General features: G+C 39.7%; 1 protein-coding gene across 5 annotated transcripts in view; it reads right to left on the minus strand.

Annotated features, from left to right (window-relative positions):
- MAP4K5 (mitogen-activated protein kinase kinase kinase kinase 5) overlaps positions 1-24855 on the minus strand; it is an 89389-nt gene that overhangs the window by 4595 nt on the left and 59939 nt on the right. Inside the window, exons 11-34 of one of the 5 annotated variants that reach the window (XM_040557866.1) lie at positions 24113-24244; positions 23492-23554; positions 22015-22096; positions 21272-21388; positions 20844-20922; positions 19556-19614; positions 18473-18537; positions 15719-15763; positions 14738-14780; positions 14126-14279; positions 13437-13534; positions 13282-13323; positions 12548-12632; positions 12376-12455; positions 8547-8607; positions 7874-7876; positions 7669-7783; positions 7489-7547; positions 6038-6141; positions 5420-5597; positions 4399-4467; positions 3583-3675; positions 1951-2021; positions 1173-1228 (exon numbers count right to left, since the gene is read on the minus strand). In XM_040557866.1, coding sequence (XP_040413800.1) covers positions 1173-1228; positions 1951-2021; positions 3583-3675; positions 4399-4467; positions 5420-5597; positions 6038-6141; positions 7489-7547; positions 7669-7783; positions 7874-7876; positions 8547-8607; positions 12376-12455; positions 12548-12632; positions 13282-13323; positions 13437-13534; positions 14126-14279; positions 14738-14780; positions 15719-15763; positions 18473-18537; positions 19556-19614; positions 20844-20922; positions 21272-21388; positions 22015-22096; positions 23492-23554; positions 24113-24244 — 1953 coding nt within the window. Of the gene's footprint in view, positions 1-1172; positions 1229-1950; positions 2022-3582; positions 3676-4398; positions 4468-5419; positions 5598-6037; positions 6142-7488; positions 7548-7668; positions 7784-7873; positions 7877-8546; positions 8608-12375; positions 12456-12547; positions 12633-13281; positions 13324-13436; positions 13535-14068; positions 14280-14737; positions 14781-15718; positions 15764-18472; positions 18538-19555; positions 19615-20843; positions 20923-21271; positions 21389-22014; positions 22097-23491; positions 23555-24112; positions 24245-24855 lie in introns of all 5 variants that reach the window. The other 4 variants (XM_040557863.1, XM_040557867.1, XM_040557865.1 and 1 more) reach the window with 4 other exon arrangements.

A 24855-nucleotide genomic window follows, 5' to 3' on the forward strand; every position in this document is an offset into this window, starting at 1 on the left:
GAGCCCAACAGAGAAATTAGACAAATTTGAGCCGTTTAAAGGTACCAAATCCAGTACGCAACAAAGATTCACTGATGGGGGTGCAGCACATGCCTGAAACTTATAAAATGGCATTTGTACAGCAGTGGGCCTTAGCAAAAGCTTATTCTTGTAATAACATGCCCCCTGCTCTGCTGGGGATCGCTGGGAAGGAAATCACCACTGCCTGTCTGCACAAGGGGGATACCAGACAGAAAAGACAGAGGACGCATTGTCAGACGTTGCGTTGTATTTGTATTTTTGGGATCTCAGTCAGCTCTGGTAAGAGCCCTCCATTCCAACCACAGTGATCAAGCACAATGGGCCCTTGGTGACTCACGTACACAGCAAAGACTTCAGATGTCTCCTGCATATGCTACTCCTGTTCTCTCGCTCTTTTTCTGGACAGGGGATCCACGAATGTAACCATACAGAATTATGGTTTACTTACAGAAAGTGAGTCAGGGCCAGGTTCCCCGCAGGCCAAATGAGGGAGCAGAAGATCAGGTATTGGAACTCCTTTCTTGACTCATGACTCACGTCTACTTACACATTCAGCACTCTGACTGTCTGAGAAACCACAAGGACGCATGTCCAAACCCACGACACTGGGGCAGCTTCTGCTAAGGATCCAAACCTGGGTTGAGCAGCGTGTGCTACCTCCTGCCTACAGGTGTTAGGAGTAATGGGGTGAATTTAGACCACTGTGCATTAAAACCTCTAAGTGCTGTAGTTTGCTCCACAACTTCCAGGCCTCAAGGTCCAGAGCAGTAAAGACTTCTTAAAAAGTAATTTGCTGTCAAGGTAATGTCTGTTCACCATAAAAATCTAAGCCAGAAGCGCACTGGTCACCAGGTTTACCACACACCAAAGAAGGCTGTCCACTCTCTGTAGCTTATCTCCTCACACTTGCATTTGCGTTCACATTTCTATCTCTGCAGCGAAAAGTTAGTGGGAGAGTTACAGGAGCTCTTAGAAATAATTTTGGATGCAAATCACTAATTAAATTTTTGGCTATCGCAGGCAGAAACAGTGTTACTGTCTCCCCCAGGACTGCCTACAGATGGATCTGTTGTGGGATGGAACCCAGTTCCAGCTGGGAGTTAGAAAGCTGATTTAAAGAAAATAGGTTTACATTTCTTCAAGGTGATTACCTGTCTGATCCCAGTAAGCGGAAAACCCTGGTTTCATCTGATATCTCTTGGGTAACCTGTAGAAAAATGGAGATATTAAGGTCCATTTCAGTGGCAAAATGAAATGTATTGGTCTGAGCCAGAAGACAAAAAAAAGGTCAGTCTCTTCAACAACTCAAATATAGTGTAAATTACAGGATTGAATCATATAAAACCGACAGTAAGTAAAGAAGTGTTAATACATTTCATCAAGTAAAACTTACTTAAAATAATTTTTGTATTGTAGAGCGTTATCAGTCTAGAGGACCTACTGGTGGCATAGATGGACTATGTTGATCAAATCTTGGTCCACAGAAGGAGATAAGCTTTCCCCTGCATTTTTACACAGGATGCTATTGAAAAGGGTGATGTCCTTTTTGAAGAAAAGGGTACTTTTTTGTTTTCCAAAGGCATGCTATTTTTCCTTTTTTTAAGGAAATACTGCCAACTAGTTTTTTTTTTCCCATGAGATCCAGGAAACCCAAGTGCTGCTTACACTGTATCTGTACTGCCTCTGTGCAGAACCAGTTTAGGAGTCTCTAAATGACACTCTTGGAAACAGAGCTGCTTAAAACATGTGTGTGAGCTTTACTGAGAGCAACACACGAGGGGAAATCAGACAAAGAACCAGCAAGCTGCAACAATGACAATGTGAAGCACAAGCATTATCACTGGGGAAGCAGCTAGAGGGGCCAAAGGATCAAGCAGTAAATGAGGAATAGGACAAAGTTAAACCAGGAGAGGCTGGAAGATTACTCACTTCATCTGACTTGAAGCTTTTACCCTGCATGCCATGTTTCCAGAAGGCTAGCACACTGTCTTGAAGGCACACTGCAAGAGGAAAAACACAATCAGACCCAAGTGTGGCTTATCTGAACCAAGGAAATGTGGGTTTCTCACCAACAATGATAATGGGAAGCATGTGGATAATGAAGTCCACGGTGAGACTTCAACTCCTGACAGAACGAAACTCTAAAATCACTGTAGAAAAACTTGACTGTGATTGCTATTTGGATCTGATGCACACATTACTTTTTACAGACACCACTCAGACATTCCCTGTTTGCCAAGACAAGATAGGTATCTCTGTGTTTAACTTTTCTCCCTTTCACTTCTATTCTCTGGATCTTCAGTTTCCTAATGGTTTGATTCTGGAAAAAAACACCAGGAAGTATATAAACATGCTGCCAACCACAACATTCTGGGTTGCTGGAAATTACAAACCATTTTAGTAATTATATTTACTTCAAAATAGACATGAGCACGAAAAATGGGAGGAGTCTGCCATTCAGGGCCAAAAAGAGGAAAACTACCAGCTCCGAATGAGTCAATTACTAGATTCTTTAAAATACTGGATGAAGAACCTGGTGTTCTTTAAGCAGTGTTACAGAAATGTAGTTTATACAGTGTTTTGTTTTCCTAAATCCTGCATGTTTTCCTTTACTATTCCTGATTCACATTTTGTATTTGCTCAGTATTAGCTCTGTGCTACATACACAGAACAAAGGCACTCAACACAATCCTAAAGGGCAATGTTTTTCACAAAAAAACTGATCTCCACCTGTTATTCCTCACTTCACCCTGCAATCAGAAAATCAAGAGTTGTTTAATACCCTGAATTCCCAAGAGACCACTTGGAGTGTAAAGAACTGCTCACATTATTCAATGTCAGTTGGTAAGCACAAGACTTCTAAATAAATGCCTCTGTCTATGAATTCCTTCAGAGTTCAAGAAAAAGGCAATGGTCAAGTCACGTTATGCATGTGTCAGCAGGAGACACTGTATGATACAAGCAGTGCAGTTAATTAGAACGTATCAGAACTTAGGGAAGAATCACAGGGTTGATTAAAAGTATCATAATTCTTCCTTCAGGATGGTTCTGACATATCTAATAAAGATGCTGTACACAGACTGTACACTGCTTTGCCACCTGCTGTCAAATACAAAATACTTATGTCAAGAATCTTCAAAAAGGAAGATGTGTGAGGAACCCAGAAATGCAAGCTGTACAGAACTGGTAACAAAACCAAGTTCACTTTTTGTGTCTTCACTGATTTTGATTCCAGGTAAGAGTTCAGTTTCTGAAATACTGAATTCTTAAACTTACTATTCAACCTTTTAAAATCAAATCATGATAGATCTTGCTTACAGAAACAGAAATGACACTAGATGGAAACATACACACAATGGATACACCCTACCTGGCAACTGGCTTATTTTCTTACACATGCCAGCGTAGACAAAGAAACTGCTCACAATATCCTGACGCAAGCAATTTTTAGTGTCAGGCCCCACAGGGTGCACTAGATCAATCTAGATTATTAAAATCCCTTCAACACTCATTCCCCCCATACTCAGCTCTTGAGAGCTGACAGAGAACCAAATTACTTACCCACTGATTCAATGCAGAAATCAAAGCTCAGCTCAGAGGCCAATTTCTTGCTTGACTTCAATTTTCCTTGTAAATTCACAATTTTCACAAATTCTCAAGAAAAGCAGAAAAATAAATGTTAAAACCCACAGCCAAACAGGATTACTGATGGCTTTAAGTATGAAATACTAATTTCAACTTTCAGATACAAGAAATGCCCACATCTGACAGCTATAGTGTTTGCCCAAAACTAATCCAAGAGCACCTGCTCTCAAAATAAACACACACAACTTTTTTATAGACTTTGTATGGTTTTAGACTTTACGGATGGCCTTCCTGAAAACAAACTTAGTGCAGAAATGTGAATGCAACATAAAGGTTGGAAACGTAGGTTGCTTAAGTCATTGCAGAGTTCCCAGGGAGGTATTACCCTCTGACGCACAAGTCATTGCTACTGGTATTGTGTAAGATGCAAGTGTTAGCCTTTTATCTTGCTAGGCATACACAACAGGCAAATGTCACATTTTCCAAGGAAATTGTGAAAATTTCTGATTGGCGTGTATTTGAATTCTCATCCGTAACGCTGCATTACATTTCCTTTTGGAAAGAAACAAGAGTGAAGAATGAAGAGAAACAAGAGTGAGAAACACATGAAGAGGGAAAGCGGAACTGCAAGAGTCACAATGAACAGTTATTTGAATTGTATCTGTTAGGAAATGCTACAACACAAATTAGTAATGAAAAAATTAACTTATGGTAGAGTTAAAATCAACAATTGTGGCAAAGCATGTTTAGCAAAAGACGTAGTAAGTTGCCCAAGAGTCGCTTGTTACTTACTGTCCAGGCAGACTAGGACAGTGTCCCTTTCCAGCTGTGTTACGTGAATGGCATCTAACTGTTGATTGCCTTGTGAAAAAGAGAAGGAATTAGTTTATGTCACGTCATAACACTGATTTCTGCCATCCCCCCATCCTCTTGCCAATTGGTACAGCATTTTCAGTATGCTATGAGCACTTTGCAAGCTACAATATTTTTATTCTTTTATATTTTTAAGGCTGCATGATCTCAGAATGTTATAGGAGCAGAACAGGGCCTAAGGACAAACCTCTTAGTTCAAAGCATGTATTTAATATGAAAGCACTACTGTTTATTGGCATAAAATACATTTTATGTTACAGTTCAGCACAGAAAGTCAGCTTCCTTCATGAAGGGGCATGCTAATGAACAAAAGGAATCACCAAGGGAATTTTTGCCCCTAAAAAAATGTTCTTTTCCTTTAAATTCACATTGGGAAAGATTATTGTGCTGATATTAAACTAGAATTTAATAGTTTGCATACTTTTTCTTAATGAATTTCTCAATACAGCTGTATCTAAAGGTTAAAAATTGCATCCAACAAAGCCAGCAAAGAAAAGCATCTGCAAAATATCAACCAGCTTTTGAAGATAAAACATTCTACTTATTAATAGCCAGCTGAAGATGACAAGCCTCCCCCAAGGACTGGAGGACAGACAAGAATGCATTTATAGGAGTCTTTACACAGGAAAAAAGAGGAAAGAGCATTAAGGCTGACCCCAGTAAAAAGCATGCAACCACAAATGAGAACTCGATCAGCAGGGTCTGCATTACTATTTAAGGAAGTTTAATAGATGTGTCTAAAAATGAAGTCTTTTAAGATAGTTTACAGTAAGGTTGGCAAATCATCACAAGAAGAACTTGGGATCGGCTTCTATATGCTTTACACAGAGAAGCTGCATCATTTTGCCTAGCATAAAGGGTTTCCAAATGACTTCTGAGGAAGGGCTATTCAACAGTTACCAGACAATAAAATAGCTGCAAGACAGACCAAGAGTCTTACCTGCACCAATTTCTGTAAACCATGAAGAAGCAGAGTTCAAGTTGATTGTCTCAAACTGAACTACCTGATTTGGTTCAGCACCCTTACTGATAGCTACGCAGACCATCGGGTACTCCTGCTCTGGTATCACTAGCATTTCAAAGACATTCAAAGGGCTTGGCAAAGGAAAATCAAAGTGCTGAGGGAGAAAAAAAAAAAAAAAAAGGAAAAAAAAAAGCATTTTTAAAGTTTCCTTTTACCTTGGAAGAAAGAAGCCTAAAATGACATGCACGAAGTGTACAAGATACAGAACAGTGTTTCACTGCTACTAGGAGTGCTTTTTTTAAGACAGCATGAGCTGTGAGCAACATTAGGTTGCGCAGAGGCACGCTAGTCCATTATTGCTAGTACTGGGCTTGATCCAACACTCGACTGATTCAGTCACTGGATTTTCTTAGTCAACATGTGTCAAGCCAGAAATTCAAGTGCTCAGAACCCACAAATGGGACTATCCTGGGATGTACTTTCCATTACAAATTCTAGAAAGGTTACTTCAACAACCATACAACAATTAAGATCTTGGAGCAGGTAAGAAGGAGATGCAAAATTAGATGTTCTAAACTAAAATGAGGTATTTACCTTTATTAACATGAATTTCTGCATTGGCTCATACCACTGTAGCAGAACAATTCCAGACTGCAAGGCACCACAGAGGTACTTGTGTCCTGTGTATGGATTTCTCACTATATAAAATAAACAAACAGGAAAAAAAAATAAAAATTTTAAGTCCAGGAAGCTCAATGAATACTTGAAAATAAAAATTGCAGATATCTTTGCAAATAACTACAGAAACAGTCTCACTTTGACACTGGTAATTGTTTTCTGGATTTCCATTCAAATATCCACCGTGATTAATATTGTGCTACATTCCAGATAAATTAAATTATCCTTGTAATTAATAACCACTGGCATTTTTTAAGTTCCAGTAAAGAGGCCACACGCTGAGTGGCCAGAAAAGTCATAACACCTTCTTCTTGGGGCTGAGTGAGGATTGGGAGTGAAAGGTCTGGGTCACGTTGTGACTTAAACCAAAAAGATTCCCAAGCAGTCCAGATGCCCCAGAACTTCCTGTGAGCTTTGACAGCTAATGCAATATGTTTTTTTTTTTTTTTTTTGCTCAGTTAGATAAAAGACCAGCCTGATTTCAGGAATACTTTGTAAATATGACTACTGTAGACACTTTAGATGAGCTAAACAGGATGTCCAAGTTTGCTACGAGGTACTTTGTATTTTGCTTAAGCAAAAGCGTAAAATACAATTTCACACGGCGCTGGGGCCAGTTTTCGAAAGGACGTGTTCTGTAGAAAACCCAAACCTTCCTGAAATTCAGTGAAGCCAAAGACAAGTTTGTAACTTCACAAGCTTTAACTTTTTTGTGGGTACTTAGAACACTGAGAAATGGGATCAGTCCTCCCCATCCGGACATCATTTTTATTCATACCCAGCCTTTTCCTTGTGGAAAATATTATTTTCACATTAGCCTCCCTAAAAATGGGATCTAGGTCAAAGCTTGAGGCAAACTGACAAACCAGAAAGGGTGTTTGTGTATGGCACCAAGTCCGGGATTCTGTAACAAGCGTGACACTCGCAGGCAGCCTGCATGTCACAGTAACCAGCTGGCTCATGTGGCAGCCTGAAACCAGTGATCCCAAACATCTACTTATTCACTGAGAGCTTCAGATTCACCCTTGGCAGCTCTCAAAAACAGCGTGCAACATGTCAGCTGCATGCTACCGGCATTCTCCAGGGTTTCCCAATGGATCTTGTTCTAGATAGCAACATTTCTAGGTTAAGAACTGATAGCAAAAACGCCTGTGTTATCACTTCCATTGACCGGCATAAAGATCCCCTGCAATAATTCGAAGGAAAGATGTGCACTAGTTAAGCACAACATTGAGAAATATTGTAGTCATACTGTTTTCTGAACAGTAAACTAACTATAAGTTTATTAAAAAGCAATGAGTTGAAGACATGCCATGTCCAAACAACAGAGACCAGGAAAAAACCTGTGAAACTGAACGCCTACTCACCTATACAGCATTTGTGGCATCCTTTCGTATCAGGAATCTTTGTCGTTAAGGCAAACTTCCTGGAATAACAGGTACAAAAAAATGCATCAACAAGAGATGCCAAGGGCCTTTCATGCTACCAGTTCAACAGCATTCAAGAAAATTGTCACTTGTTAATAACTGCAAGTGAAAGATTTGTACCTTGGTAATATTTTGTCAGGAAACCTATGGGTTTGAATATGAGCAGCTAATCCCGTTTTCTTGGCTTGTTCAAACAAAGCTATTAAATTATGGGAGTAGAGCTGGAATGTTTTCCCTGTAAAAGAGAACAGCACAAATTGATATGGCACACACACCTCCGTCAGAGAAACGTACATTTTAGAGAAATATATGTATAGAAAATTACCTTCTAGAAAAATGGACCACATGCGTCAGATATTTCAAGTCCAATTATGAAGAAAAATAAAACAAGACAACAATAATAATGCATATAGAGAAAACACATCATTCAACTCAAAATTCATTTCAGTAACACTAAAAAAAGCTCTGAAAGTTAGTTTTATGTACACATTTTTAGAAGGCTGTAATTATACAGCAACAATTCATTTTATCAGGACATCTTTATAAATCAGTAAAACTGGTGCTACACAAAACCCTGTATGTTCAAAGGCACAACCCTACAATTAGTCTGCATGCCACGCTACCTCTGTATCCCGCCTAGAAATTCCACGTCAACTGCTGATTTTTTTTATTTTTTTTTAAGGCTCCATCTGATGGATTGGTAGTATTTCACAGCCACCTCACGGTTCTTTAACTTGATTTTTTTTTTTTTTTAGGGTGTATTTATTTTCTAACTCTGGTTCATACCGAACATGCTGTCAAACAGCTACATTTCGGTAATGCAGCAGTATTATCAAGCCCTATCTACGAAAATTTTTCAAATTAAAACACTCATGAAGCAAAACTTTCTATACAAACACAAGAAATAATGTACAGTTTTCTACTTCACTGCAATGAACAGACATTGTACTGAATGTTAATTTTAATCATTTAAATTTTTTTTTTCTGCTTATACATACCTGACAAGGACATTAAGGTGTTATTGATAACATACAGCCAGGTGCACTTTCGGGGAAATAACTGAAGAAAGAAATTATCTCCGTTACTAGAAGCATACAGGAATTTCTAACCATGGCTTTCCCTGCCTGCTCCACATCTGTCACCACTCCTGCAGCGATGGATGCTGGAGAAAGTCCCAGCTTCAACTACATTTTCCCCTTTAACTCACTCCTTTGGACCCCTTGCTTAGTTTGTTTATTTATTTTTTATTTTTTGGCTGAATCAGTTTTCATTCCTGCCATCTTCTACCCCTGAAACTTTCAAACTTCAATTTTTCTTTATTTTTTAATTAGCAGCACAGAGCTGAAGTGGGACAACTGGCAAGACTGGAATACCATAAATAGACAGATACAGCATGCTCAGGAATGACAGCTAGAGAGACAGTAATGTTATTACAGAAGCCTACTAAGCCCCAAGCAAGTCAGAAGAGGGAAAACTAAAAAAAGGCAGTGATATTTTCTAAGTAACTTGAATTAGCACAAAATCTTGTACTTTATGGGACTTATCTGCTGGCTATTTATATTAGCATACTGCTTTGTAAACAGGCAGCTCATGGAAAGGCATTGGGACTTATTTTTGTTTCAGAGTAAAGAAGTTACTCAAGAAGTAGCTAATCTAGGTCTGAGAAAATGTAAAGTTAAGAGCCTCCTGACAACCTGAAGGAGGAAGGGAATTTTGCTAACAGTGACAGGAAAATGACAGCATTCAGGAGTCTCAACAACGGAAGGAATAAGGATGCAATTTATTTCTTTTTTAAAGAGACTGAATTTATTGATGAGGATTCATAGGCAAGGACCTCCCATGAGAAGAAATTCCATGAAGAGAAAGAAGAGTTCATAAGATCGAGCTGTTTTGAAAGGATACTTAAAAAAAAAAAAGACAACAGCAGACAGCTCCACTGAGAGAAACCACTGCACAACAGAGCAGAAGACACTCGAATCAAGGATCTACAAAGGAACAGCTCTACTGGTTCAAGCAAATGTCTGCCTAAACTAACACTGATTTCCAACAGACTCTATAAAGTGACAATTTTTTCTAAAAAATTGTCAGCCTATGAAAACAACGTAATACTCTACCAAGTACTCTGCCAGGTGCCAAGTTTCTTCAGCTTGGAAACCTGCCGAGTCAGACAGGGGTTTTATGTTCTTAGTGATCTTCAGAAGATTCATCTTCCATAAATTTGTCCAGACCCCCTCTGAACTCGTGTAATTCCTACCATTTGTAACTCCCCATAGCAAAACATCCCAGGCCAGTTACCCACTGTTTATTTTTAATTTGGCTTCTGTTAGCTTCATTTGATGGTGCCACTGGAAGAGAAGGGGTACAGTTGTTCTCTGTGAACCCTCTCCAAGCTATCACAAGATGGGTATTTGTTGTTTCCACCCCAAACCTTAAGTATCTCACACATATAATACAGAAAATGAAAACAAGGGTGCGAGGTTGAGTAGAAAATCACAGGATAAGCCTGAAGAAAGAAACTTAAGAAAGGTTAAGATGCAAATCTGATTACCAATGCAAAGTACACAAAGGCAACGAGAGAAGTCAATAAACGTGGTAACTGGGAAAGCAAATGGCTAGGACCCCAGCTTGACAGAAGTGAAAATTCATCTGAACTGCATGATTAGCACAGTTACTGGCACTGGGGTAGAAACTTGTGCTAGAAGCAGATAAAAAACACAATCATTATTCCGACTACATATACTCATGTCGGCAGGCCCCCCAAAAGTTTACTTAACAGTACTTAAGAACTGGCTCAAACCCCAAGGCCTCAGTAACAATTATTTTCAAAACTGTTGGAGGACGACCAAGGACCTCAGGAAGGACAAACGCAGCACCTAGGCTGAACTCTGAGAGCGGCAAAAAAGCCTGACGGACTGACTGGTCATCTGGGGTAGCACAAGAACAAGCCACCCACTTTTTAATTACCAAGAGGATAACAAGAGAAGATGGTGCAGACTTGTGCAGAAGGGGCTGCATTTGAACATCAGAATTTTCTTTTTCAACAGAGTAACTGCCCTGCTGGGTGCAGTGAAACATGAAACATATGTGAAGGACTTTGTCTCACATGCCGTTTCCAAGGGCAAAATGAGAAAATATGAAGTAAAAGAAAATGCAGAAAGAAAATATGAAAACAAGAGCATCTATCAGAAATTTGCTATTTAGTAGGGGAAAAAGGCAGCCTGCAGATACATAGTGTCTTTTCTACGTGTGGTTCTGTTCAGCATTTTCACTGAGAAATTAGTAATGGAGTAAGAGTGTGCTTCTGAAATCAGCAGATACTATCCTTGGAGAGACAACAAGCACTTTGGAGGATGTGATCAGAATTAAAAATTTGAGAAACAGTTAAAAAATCTCAAGCACCAACATTTAGTGGGGAGGAATCATGTAATGAATAAATGCAAACAGGGAAACAACTGGCATGGCTGAAGCACTGCTGTAAAGCCTCTGGGGTTTGTAGTGAATCACACGTAACCTCTGCCAACTGAGGATGCTCTCACAGAAAAGGAAACTCTTATTGTGGGATGCATTAAATGTCATAAGTAGATAGTGCTAGGTTCTCTCTACCAAACACTGCCATGTTTAAGCTCTTGATATAAAAAAAGGCATCTGGAAGAGTCCAGAGAAGACTGTCACATAAAATAAATTAGGAAAATATACAAAGAAACAGATTAGTTTTACTAACTGAGGGAAGAGTTAATTGAGGTAAGGCCAGGTGGTCGCCAACAGTAGTCACCACATTTTTGGGAAATCTGTTAGAAAAGTAAGTAGTTGTTCCCCATGTGGAACAACCCAAACCATTCTTTGATTCTATGATGCCATGTCTGCTGACGCTACAAAAAGATAACAAAACAAACTTCATATTCAATGTTCTTCTATTGCATTCAGGTACATGGCCCTCCCTCTCAACGTGAAAGCGTCTTCTCGCTATATTACATTCAAATTCAGACTTCTCACCATCAAGCCATTTATAACCTTCTCTTGTTTTGTCTGTGCCAAGCTACCCCCTCCCTGACCTTGCTGAATTGCTTCCCCCTTTCTTTTGCCCCTGAAGTTCTGTCTTCTATCAAGAACTTCCCAGAAACAAAGGACTTTTTTCCTCTTAAGCACAGACATCTATGCAATGCCCTTTCTGTGAAATCATCTTTCTCTCACTATTAGTCATAGATGTCCACCTCGTCACCTGTGGCTTTTGTCCTGTGCCATGTCTTGACTGAATGTAACACTTTAGAGGCCTGAAGCGCCTTTGTGAACTGCTTTTGAAAGCTGCAGGTGTACATCTCATTATCAGCCTCTGTCAATGCTTCCCTTGCAAAAACACCCTGCTACTTCTGATTCTAAAAAGGCAAATGTAACACCACCATGACTTTATGAAGTGGAAGCTCTTTGGAAAGGGTTAGAGAGCCCAAGAAAACTGAAGCAAACGCATACTTATTGGTGGTAACACCACCAACTAAACTAAATGGCTGAGGGCTTTGGTAGCATGCAGTGGAGAAGCAATATGCCATCTAGTGGAGATAAAATGGAGAAAGAAAAGGTAGGTAATCAGTTGTCTCCACAGAGAAGAAAGCTAGTTTAGTACAGAGTTCCTTTGAAAGCAGTGTTATATAAAGAGCAACAACAAAATCAGGTAAGGGAACTACTAATTTTAAGACTTCCAGTGTTTACTTCAATGTGAATCAGTTTATGCCACAAAGTTTGGCATCCCATCTACCCCCCCTTTAATATAAAACTTTCTTGCTTCATAGTATTGCTAAATCTATTCTGTGTGTTCAATACACCGAAGATCACCTGTTCCATTGTTGCTTCGTGAAGTTCATTCAAATTCAAAGTATAGATACCTTCTTCTGTTCCAAAGATAATGTACTGATCTATAAAATTAAGAGAAATGGTTTATTTCACAAGCTCATTAGCACTTCAGTAACAGGCAGCCTTAACATACGAACACAAAAAGTAACTTTACCTTTAGTATCTGGATGTATCCATGATGTTGCACAATTAATCTTCAAGGGACAACCATCAAAAACTTTGGAAAAACATGCTCCCATCTGAAAGACACAAAAACTGAAACTTGAAACATGTTTCTTGTATAAAGGTCTTAACTTCTGGCACTTGGCTACTTAGCACAGGATTGTACACACAGCATGGCCCTCTTCTCTTCAGACACAAACTTACTCTAACCTGCTTTGATGGAAAACATTTTTATCTTTCCCCCCCAATTACAATGCAGCCTTCCAAACCTTTTCATAGACTTCATATACGTTAAGAAATGCAAAGAGTGATCAAAATGATATGGACAATTCTTACCTACTAGGTAAGAAGATTGAGTGCTTATGCAACTGTGTAAGAAAGCAAATCAAGCAGAAACATTCAGGCAAGTAACACCCTCTCCAATCGCTACCTCCTTTCCCCCTTTCTCTGTATTAAACAGGGAATGCCACTGGAGATCACAGCCCACAGAGCCAGTGAAGCCCCCATCTCTTCACATCCTGACTGAATGGTGAAGGGAAGTTTTTAAGAAAAGGAAGCAAGTATCTTGGATTCAGTGCACAAATAACTGAGTGAAAAGTAATTGGCTATGACGTGCACATCAGCCCAGATGAGGTGGTGGCTTATTCTAGAATAAACCTTCTGACACTAGAGAGATGACATGATGGCAGACTTCCAGTAATTCCCACTGCAAATGAGGCTTCTTACCAGCACCTTCGGTGTGGGTGGTAAACCATTGATCGCTGGCTTCTGTGGAAAGAGAGAAGGATCATAAAATAGCTCCCATGCACTGAAGTAAAACTAGCTAGCTTGAAATGATATGTGAAATAGGGCAACTGATCAGACAGAGCCACAATACTTACAGGAAAATCTCTTTTCTCTTTTTTACGTGGCAGCTGAGGGATTTGTCCGGATCCTTCTGCATTTTCTTCAATTAGTTTCAACATGCCATCCCCATTTCCTAGAATGAAGCCCAGGCACATTTTGGAACTCACTTGACATAACGAAATAGAAAATATTTTGCTGCCCTATTCTCTCTTCTCCCTGTGCCTAGTGGGAGTACAGCATAGTGAACTCTGAAACTTGCGTATACACTTCTCAGGTAGCTGAACCCTTTCAAGAGCAGCTGGCTACTCTTCTGCATGCAAAGCTACACAGTAAAAAAGGCTTCCCATTATCCAAACAGTCCCCAGGCTGAACAGGATTGAGAATAAAGCTGCGGCAATGTCCTCACAGATGGTTCTTCCTGCACACTCGTTGTTTTTATGTTATTCCTGCAGGCAATAGTATTGACTGGCTGAGCATCCCTGCTTTGGGAAGGACATTTCCACCACGGGTCATGGCTCAAACAAGAACCAGCACACGTGTAAAAAGGAAAGTTTCACTTCACGGTCAGCCTGTATTAAAATAACCATCTTCTGAAAACAGAGCTGACTCCCAAACTGATTTCCTTTAAAAGGAAACAAGGCACCTTTAGGAAGTGCAATGCATTTACCCAAGTCGCTGTATCTAGCTGTGAGCAATCCTGGGCTACTGATGCTGCTGGTCATACCAATGGGGGAAGAATCAGTCTGAGGCCCACAAACAGGAATACTCTGTCTCCTATGAGCTGGTGGGGCTCTGTTCTGTGAGTCGGGGAAATGTTTTATCGTCTGAGATTTCTCATCATCCGGGAGATTTTCCTCGGGATAACTGTTTATTCTTGGCTGCAACAAACAAAAGAGGTGACGATTACCTGGGAAATGGCATCTGGAAGCATACACTTAAAGCAAATTTTAGTTCAACTTACACTGCTTCTACATTAGAAAAATAAATAAGTAAATCAGCCTTAGAACAAAGCCATTTGTCAGAAGAATAATCTAAGAGGTATTCCTTCTCTGATGGAAAAATCCCAGCAGCGGGCACAACGCTGACTGAGAGGCCATTCCGCACAGCATGCTCTCTTTAGAGAGAAAATACCTAAAACTCACTTTGTCTAGAACAGTGCACAAGGCCAGGAGTTCCCAAAGGTCAAGACTGCACAGACTGCAAGTCAGCATAAAATATATGAAGTCAGCTAGCAAGTGGTATTTAAGAGAATTTATAACCTACTGAGAGCATCCAACATAAGCACGGCAGAGGCTGCACGAGTGGGGTTTTGCTGCCTAAAACCACAGTCACTTACCTTAGGAGGTAGAGGAGGTGGCCCTGCTCGCTTTAGTGTTGATCTGAAATAAAAAGGTGTAGAAGTTGTCTTAGTTAAATCAACAATATAAATTGACTTGCTTGAGAACAAAGACTATAAATGATACAAGCCAGACGCGTAGAAAAGACTGATCACAGCTTTGCATGAACAGTGTTAAACTAGAAGTCCAAGGGTGGAAATATAAAAAAGCATGTTAATCTTGTTAGAAGTGTTGTTTTTGATAAACTCATGTTCTTTCATAAACGTAGACATTAGAGAGCGTTCTGTGATGAAGGGTATTGAAATTTTCAAAGCACATATGTTAAAGGACTAGTTCTCTGAAGGCACCCCCCTTCCACTGCTTGGATTTTACTTTTGCACTTGTTTTTTCTCAAAAATTCTTCCTGACAGTGAAAATGCTGCATTTCTGGATCAGCCAGTAAATCACAGAGCAATGTTCTCCCCCAGTTTTTCCAAAGTGACAAAACAAGTTCATTGGACATCTACTAACAGCAACCCCAACTGCACCTGAACTTTGGGCCAACCAACACAAGGGTTCACAGCCATTCAGCGCAGCTTGCTGTTTTTCAGTGCGGTTCTGGGTCACTCAAACGTCTGGGTAACAGGAGTTGCACAAACCCTCCCAGAGCTCTGCAGGAATATTTGCATGCCCATTGCCGCTATGAGGCCTGGCAGACTAGTCAACACAAAGTCTACTTTCAAGTATTAGGCACTTCCACGCATCCTAAAATAACCTCAGGAAGGAGAGCAAAGGAAGAAAGCATTGCTTTGCGTACATTCTCCAGATGATCAGATAAACAGTCAAGCGTGCGTTAGATCTTTGAGAGCACCCAGCCCTCGCTTCTATGAGTGGCAAAGCTGCCTGCAGCATTTTAGGGGATGAGATTTTGCCAGAACACTGCCTGCTTAGCGAGAGCCACACGGAGTAAATGCAACTGTACACGAAGGAGGTTCACTCACTCTTCAACATCTTCACTCCCATCGCCAAATTTTGTAAGCAGTCCCCTAGGTGAAATGTTTATAACATTAGGAGCTCTGCTCAAAGGTTGACATGTGCAACCGAACTGATCGGTGACAATACCATTCAGTTTTGTAAAGAGCATCTCCAGCCCTTTACAAAACACAGTGCTCCTCTCTCACTGCATTAAGCCCTTTTCAATTCAGCACAGTCACTTCCTTTCCCTCCCTCCCTCACCGCCCACCCCCAAGAACCATTTCAGCTCTCTTCCACACAAGATACCATCAACTAATCTTTCCTCTTCCTACGTGGTATTTTAAATATTGCTGAAATGCCTAATAATAGAAACAACAAAAAAAGGAAAACTAAGGAAATTGCAAAAGGAGAAAAACCTTTACAAAGAAGAAATAGTGGAAAATTGCTTCCGTGAGTGTTGTATGCTCAAGACACAGACTGTTTCCCATAACAGTGGGAGCTTTTCTTTCAAAGCCAGCAAAAGGTAAAAAAAGAAATTGTGACTAGAGGATCAGAGAAGCACCGAAAATGTCATTCTAAAAGAACAAAAAAAATAATTGATCATTACACATCCAAATGCATTCCTTAGTATGCTGTTGTGATACCGCGAAGTCCAGGCTTCTGCAGTCAGCAGCTCTGCAATGGAAGCAGCAGCTCGCAAGCTGGCTGTCTCGGTGCTCCAGCAGAGGCAGGCTTCAGGCTGCAGAAGCCTGGTGCAACCCAAGACTCTGCAGACGAGTCAGCCTACAGTGCAGACACTCCCAAATCCCACCACCACACACATCCTTCCGGGTCCCACAGCACACGTCACCCAGTGAGGAATGGCTACAGGGGTAACTAATGGGAAATTCAAAACATATTACCCCAAAACTAATCCAACCACATATGGATTGCTATACGATTTCCCTACAATTTATTTGTTTTGAAGGAAAAGCAGTTGTCACCAGGAGCTAGTAAAAAAATAAATACAAAGCCCACCCATCAGCAAAAAAAACACCTCTATAATACAGCAAATCTATACAGAAAGTCATTTAAAATGCTACAATAAGGATGAGAAGAGCCAACAAGTACGTTCAATCTTCAGGTACAACTTCTGATATGCCTCTTTCCACTGAAATAATTCCCAAGTCAAACATAACAATCGCCATTACTCTGATAAAAGCCAAGGGACATGAAAAGCAAGTCCGTCTGTCTGTCTTCCCCCAGCACGCATCCTCTCTTTACATCCCTGGTGTTATTCTGAATTGCTGGGGACAGAGGAGCTATGCATTTCCTGTTTATCTTTTTAAACTGGAAGTGGATTCCAAGTAAGCGGCACAGACTGACCATCCAGAAGTTTTATGACTATTCTCCTTTCAATCAGAGGGATTGTGTACTGAATCTGTATCTATTTACAAACTTATAGCCCTAGCAACGCTTGCTACAGCTACGTTCCTTCTGCAATATAGTCTGGTATGGACAATCTTAATAATGGCAGAGAAACAGAACCAAGTCAGTAAGTCACTTTGCAGGGAGGATATGAAGATGAGAAATCAGAGCTTTCCTCCTCCCTCCCTGCTCTTCGACCCCGCAGATTCCAGCTGTCTGCAGAAAACTCACCACTCATGAGAAAGGCTTGCAATCTTTTAGTTCATCAGGGTCACACAAGCAAAGAACATGAATAAAGGAAGGAAAGAAGCCACTGTCATTACTGGACAGAGAAAGGCAGGGTCTAGAAAGCCACCCTGAACTTTTACTACGATGACAGTGAGAACAGAAAAATGGGTTGAACTTAAAAAGACCCAAGCACCAGCAATCTACGTGACAAGGTCAGCCTTCCAGGGGGCTGGAGTGTCAGCTGACAGGTTATGCAAGACTTTATCTGCAAAAAAGCCAAAGAAATTTACTGTGTGCTGCTCAGTTCCAAATAAAGATGGGAAAGAGGCTCTTTGAGCCTCAATTATTTGAACTGAAATACCATCTTTCCCTACATATGTGCACCACTATTACTAAACATTCATATCACTCAACACAAATTCAAAGGTTGCCTTTAAAGGCAGAATCTGGTAGTTTGCAGCAAAAGGAAGCCACATACATGTTAAATTCAGTCCTAACTTGGACACAGTTGTGCCCCCTTACTTCAGGCCTGCTTTAGCCCGGAGGAAATCAGTTACAGCATATCTTTGCCTAGAACACTGCATCCCTTAACACTATATGACTGTTATTATAGATTGTGCTAAGCGGACACCCACAGCAGCAGCCGCGCAGTCACACCACTAAATCTTCAGAACTGGTTTCTCCTCACTGGCAAAGACCTGCCCTTCAGCACTGCGAAAATATTTGCCACAGGATGTCACAACTACAGAAGTGGCTCACAAGAGACGTGCAAGGGTAGCGCAGGATCCTGAACTCAGCCCTTGCAAGGTTTCTGATTTCGCTTCAGAAAATTGGCTTTGGCAATGTTATTTCAGCATGGCAGACATACACGTGTATGCTTTGCTTTCCATCTACAACTGGGAGCTACAATAAATTTAAAATAAACTACTGTTCATTATTAAAAGAGATTAAAATCCATTCTCCAAGACAATGACCAACCAACAGTAGAAGGATGACTGAAAACTGGGTAAAATCTCCTTTGATTTTATAAATATTAAAATAAATTTGGGCTTAAGGTTTGATTTTCCACCTCAATTTATTTCTTTCAGACTATATTTTCATATTAAGTCACAGAAATACAAGATGTTTTAAAACTCTATACTTACCTGCTGCTTCCACCTTCAACAAAAGGATTCCAATGTGAAGCAAAGTCATTGCCAGCTGCCACCACCTGAGGATGAAGAGATTTTCATTTTTTTTTCCTATCAAACTGAATCCGCAGCATGTGAAGAAGCCTGGGAGATTCCCAAGCTCTGCAGAATGACCCATTAGCAATAACTAAAATTCCAAAGTGAGGTAATGTTTCACAATATAGTTACAAAACAATTATTGAAAAGATATTTTCTTCTTAGATTCAGACTGAAAAGGAGCATCTGGAAATGGTATAATGCCAGTATCAAGTAACGTTAAATAACATGAAAGCAAAAACTTATGGTGAAAACTCAGTAAGGATTTTCCACTCGGGGCACTTCCAAGACACTCTTCCAACAAGAGAACATAGTGCAGCCACCTCCAAACTCGTATGAAATACTGTCAGGAAAGGCTGGGGGCATTCCTGTCACCGTACCAAGGGGACCTCATCAGTAACAACATGTACAAGTCTCTGAAGTCACATGCAAATAAGATGAACTTGTATCCACCTGGTGAACTCGAGTACAGCTTTAAAAAAATAGGAATGGGATTTTTCTGGAACACTGAGCACTGGTTTCTCCAAATCAAAATTAATGGCAGCTGTTGCTATTCACAACACTTATTAAAAAATGGAGCCCTTTTAAACAGTCACATACTAACCCAAAAGAACGTTAATTAGCTGATCTGAAGCAAACTGCTGAGAACTGGGATAAACAGCAGCAGCTCACAGGGGGCAAAAAGTCCGCATGCAAGTTGGCTGGGCTCCAAGAAACAAGCAGCAAATAAACTCTGATGATGGTGAGATCAGGGACTCAAATGCAGAACAGCCTCTCCACATTATCAAATTAATTGGCACTTGTTTATTTCATCTGAGCATGACTCTCCGCACAAAGCATAGAGGGCAATTCATTTTCTTAAAAATGTTTCGATTGTCCAGGGACCAAGAGTAGCCTTCTCATGACTTTGTACTTCAGACACAAATTACTTAGAGTTGAACCACAAAACAATGAAGGTGCTATGATTTTAGTAAAGGAAGGAAAAAACAAACTTGTCCTTACCATTTCATCCCGAGCTTCAGTTTCTTTCCGTAGAGGGGGCTCAAACTGGAGCTTATCAACTACAAAACAGTACATTGTCAACTTTAATACACACAACATTACGCTAATGTCCTTTCGATGCTTACTACAGGGAATCACATGCTGTAGCACAACAAAATAACGTACACAACACTTAATTTGCCTATAAAATGACTACCACTATAAATATCATTATCATCTAAATGCTTAAATTCACAAATTTGAAACCCACAAGAAACAGACGAAAAGTAAATAGCAAGTCATAATATGAAAGCACACTAAAATGTAATTGTGTAACCACATGTTATTTTTAAATGCACATGAAAGAAAAAAAGGGGCTTTTAACAGTAAGCTTCCTAAAAGCGAGACCTACGTGACTCAGAGGAGCAGCTAGTATTTATATTACAACAGGCGTTTGTCCAAACCTGAAGAAAGGCAGTTTCTGCCCTCAAAATTTCAACTTAGATCCAACTGAGTAGAGCATTAACATTGTTTTAAAAGTAAAGAAAAGGTTTTATGAAAAGAAAATGCACTAAGTTGACAGACACCCTTGTGAGGACAGCTATTAAAATTAAAAGTGCTCCAACATGGTCAAGAAAAGGTTTAACTTGTGAACTTGAAACAGTGTAAAGACAAACAAAAAATGCTACCTTTTTTACAGGTTTCTCATCACAGAATGAAAGCCAATGTATTCACGTGAAAAGATGCCCTCCTAATTATCAAGTCACTCTTAATTTTTATGTACTTCCAGTTAGTGTTTTTGGTGTTTTAAGTAAGGCTTAAAGTCTGACAAGATCACAGAACTGAAAGACTACACTGGTCATAAAAAGTTTCTGCCTGAACTTTACTATGCAGCAATGAGATGAAATGAAACAGCAGAATAATAGGCAAGTTTTAGTTTTGTTTTTGGAAAAATGGCACTGGCCTAGGCTGCCCAGAGGAGCTGTGGCTGCCCCGTCCCTGGCAGCGCCCAAGGCCAGGCTGGATGTGGCTGGGGGCAGCCTGGGCTGGCAGGAGATGTCCCTGCCCATGGCAGGGCGCTGGAATTAGATGGGCTGTAAGGTCCCTTCCAACCCAAACCATTCTACAATTCTATGAAAATATCATTGAAGATTCATGTCTGCGCATTGTTTCTTCAGGTTTCATTTCTCAAATGTGCCAACAGCAGGAGAGAATTTCTAGGGTACACAACTGAAGAATGACTACAACATCCTCTCTTGTTAGAAACAAATCAACACCATCATACGGGCAAATTATATCTGGAACTTACAGTTTATCTCTGATGCTGTTCTTTCTGCCCTAACGTTCCTGTTCGTAGAACGAATTGTATGGCGAATAACAGAGTGAGGCTGCAAGAGTTGTAAACAGAAAAATTAGAAAAATTATGTGCATTTCTGTTGGATCTCAATCAAGAATCAAACCAACAAAGAGAAAGAATAGCTGTTGCAGAGCCACACACTGTCTTTGTCCATGCCAAGACCCTGCACAAACCGCACGCAGGAACTTCATATACACCCCAGAGCAAAAGTGTGACAAGCTCTGACAAGCTTTCCTGGTTCCTCCAGCACAGTAGCTTACAGGAACTCTAAAAATGTTGGGGCAGTGCCCCTGTCAAGCTGGAGTCTTACATGATGAAAGCAAAGCAAGATATCTAAATGCTGGGTTTACCTAAAGGGAGAAAATAAAAGATATTCTCACCTCAAAATCATCATCATCAACTTCATTGTAGTGTGTGTGGTTGTCAGGATTATTAACTTTGTCCAACAGCTCAACTGCTAAAGACCTTGAAAGACCAGGCTGACCTACAAAGCTATGCTAAAATCATAAAAAAGAACAAGTTATAATATGCAGCTGATATGCAACTTCCAATAATAAATACCCAATATACAACTTCACTGAATTTTGCCTCATCTGGGGGTTCGAGTATTTCTTTAATGACTCCATAGTGACTATCCCCTCTGTAAGCATGGAAATGGCACACTTTTTTGACAATTTTTTGACAGTTGGAAATTAAACTCTGAGTCAAACAAACAACTACACACTAACTTCACTTTTCACAAAAGTAGTTTGGTCAAATTTAGTAAGACGATACATGAACAAATGCTAGCTATATAGATCAGTTTTCTGTCTGTGTGACAGGAAGGGTCAACATCTATGCAGCTATACCTAAGAGGCTGCGACATCCACTTGTGGAAAGGGCAGGCTGAAGAACATAAGGTAATTTTCTGTAATTTTCCCTACCAAAAATCATATAAAAATCCTGACCCTGAATAAAGTCTTGCCACTTCTCCTAGTTAACCATTGTCTTGTTCATTCAGATTTCACCACCCATATTGTGGGAGAGAAAGAAAATTGTTCCAGTTCGATTTTCCACTGATTTGTTGCTCACTTTGAAGCAAGAGATCATTTACTAACATCACAAAACGTTCCACGTCACTTACAGAAAGAAGTCTGTCTGCTGTTGGCCTCTTCTTTGGATTTTTTGTAAGTGCAATTTTGACAAAATTATGGAATGTTGATGACCTTAAAGGAAAATGAGGTTTTATATTTAATTTTTCAGGAAGATAATTTTGATTTTAACACAGAAACTAGACAGATTACAAAAGGATGCACTAAGTTAGAATGCTGTCCAAATACCTCAGTGTATCTCAGGTTTGAATAATTATGTTACCAAGTTAACAAAATAGGGAAAAAAAACCACATTTGATTAATGGAACTTGCATGAAAAATGTTTTGGTAGGATACAGAAAAGAAACTAAGCACATATGTTGCTATTTAAACTTTTTCCAGTTTCAACTGGTACAGAATTAGGTAGCAAAAGTAAAAATTGTGAATTAGGTACCTAGCAAACCCTCAAAATCCAAGCAAACCTATCAATTTCACTGTTCTTAGCTACAGGCAGGAAAATAAAATACAAAGTTCTACACAAAGACTCAACTTATTCTTTAACATATTTTGTTGCTATTTCCAGAACAATTTAGGTGGTTACATCATATAATCTTTAAATTTGAAGTACGATTCGGTGTTATGACTGGACCTACAATTTTTCAAGCACTTTTTTCCAGTTGCATTTGTGTCAGTATAACTTCTGTGGACAACATTAGTCCAAGCACACTTGATTTCAAATGACGTTAAAAAACACATTTCCTCTTCTAGTTTTAACATCTACAAAAAGGACATCGGAGAAGTAATGCACGTTGATTGGCTGCGGTTACAGCGAGCAGTTTCGATTCAGGAGACAAACATTTAGAAGTGTTTTCTCCCTTCCTCTAGCACACACCTGTCTATCCGAATACCCCAAGGTAAAAAGATTTTATAGCAAAATTGCAAGCAAAAAATCCAGAATTGTTTTGATAATAAAACACGAAAATTAATATGAAAATAAAATGTTATTAAGTATGACACAAAATCCTGCAGGCACTAGGAAGGTATCACAAGTTGAAGGAATTATTGCAGAATGTAAATTGGCAGAGGCACATACTTCAAGAAAGGATTAAACAATTACCTGTCCCATTAACAGTGGCAAATACCTTACAAATAGGAATTAAAGGGAAAGGATAAAAATAGCTTTTCTTCCTAAGACAGACAAGAAGACCCAAGAAGGGAGATTTCACATCCATGTTGATCACTGGTAGGAGGCAATTTACAAAGTAAGACTGTCCCGTCCCATACTGCTGGTTTTCTGTCATGTCAGCAAATACCTGCTGCTGGACCTCAGTTCTCTCTCATTTGTTTTCACATTGCAACAAACAACTGGCTGTTTCTCAGTGAAACAACTTCTGGGTGAAACCACCTCTCTGAGTTACTGAGTTTAAAACTAGCCCACACTATTTTTCACAGTGCTCCATCTTCAATAATGACAAATCATTTTCTTATATCATCTGCAAAATATTGAACAAAGGAAAGGGTTTAACCTACCATTTTGCTTTTTCCTTTAGCTTTGGTGGTTGAAAGTTACTTTTTGACATTAAAAACAAGGCCCTAAAGGTAAAGGAAGAATAATGTCATCATATGGTAAAAAAAAATAAATTATATATCTATATTTTATATATATATATATATATATATATATTTCATTCCAACATCTGAACACTTTAAATTTATAATTCATGGTAAGAATCATTCTGGTGAAACTGGTTTATAGTCTATACTGTGTTAGAGGACAGATGCAATAAAGTTGTTCATTTTCTTATCCTTAAATAAAATCTTTTTAATGCCATGCATAATCTTGTTAAACCTACGGCTATGGGTTTCTTTAGCGATTTACTCTACCTGTTCTTAATCACATTGTTACTGACACTATGAATTTCTTTTGTTAAATTACAAGATTACAGTTTACAATTTCAATTCTAAATTTAAGTCTTTGGCTTCAGACTGATATCTTAAAACCACACATAGCTCATGCAGAAAGCAATTGATGAAGGAATACTAGTGTGGGTTTCTAAGTCTGAGCTATGAAGAAGGCTGAAGTGTATCGTAACAGCCCCTGCTAGGACTGAAGAGGATGTGGAAGGTAAGCAAGCTCCGCTGCCAGCAGACCTCATGGGGTGCAGATCGAACATGGGTGGCTGAAGTTCCGCAAGCTCAATGGCTGTTATGCCGACCGCCCAGATATCGCAGAGCTGGTTGTATCCACCATTCTTTTCCACTGCCGCAACTTCTGGGGCCATCCTTTAAAAGCAAAGGCATCATTCAGTCAGCGCATACAGAAGAGAACCAAATCTGAATCACTGCCTGCATGCAGGAGTCACGCAGCACTTTATGTAATGCTAGTGCAGAAAACCCCACAAAGAACACAAGGAAGGCAGAAGCCTGCTGTCGCCTCCCCAGCATCAGGGGAGAAAAGAAACACAGAGGTTGCGTGTTCTGCCTAAGGTTGTGAACTTGCCAGCAAAGCTAGGAATAGAACCAGAGTCTCATGATTCCTGGTGAAATGCTTTAATGACCAGATAATCTTCCTGCCCTGAGTCCTCATGCTGCACTAGGATAAGGAGGGCAGCAAACAATTAGAAGCCATTGTCTGAATTAAGCTGGATGAACACAGTCAGTCTATACTAAGAATATCGCCCTGGAGAAAGGCATCCTAACTGCATCACAGTAATGCCAGAATTCAAGAGCAGTTACATTTGCGTATTCATCCAGCTCAAGATTTACACTGATAAGTTAGCATATTAAAAGCTGTCTTGCACAGAAATTAGGTACTAGAGATGACTAAAAGACAAAAATCTTTTTCTTTGCAATTTCTTCTGCACAGCAGAAATCTGAAAGACATCATTTAGTTT

The sequence above is a fragment of the Cygnus olor genome, chromosome 5 (genome assembly GCF_009769625.2).
Source record: "Cygnus olor isolate bCygOlo1 chromosome 5, bCygOlo1.pri.v2, whole genome shotgun sequence".
NCBI classification, from domain to species: Eukaryota; Metazoa; Chordata; class Aves; order Anseriformes; family Anatidae; genus Cygnus; species Cygnus olor.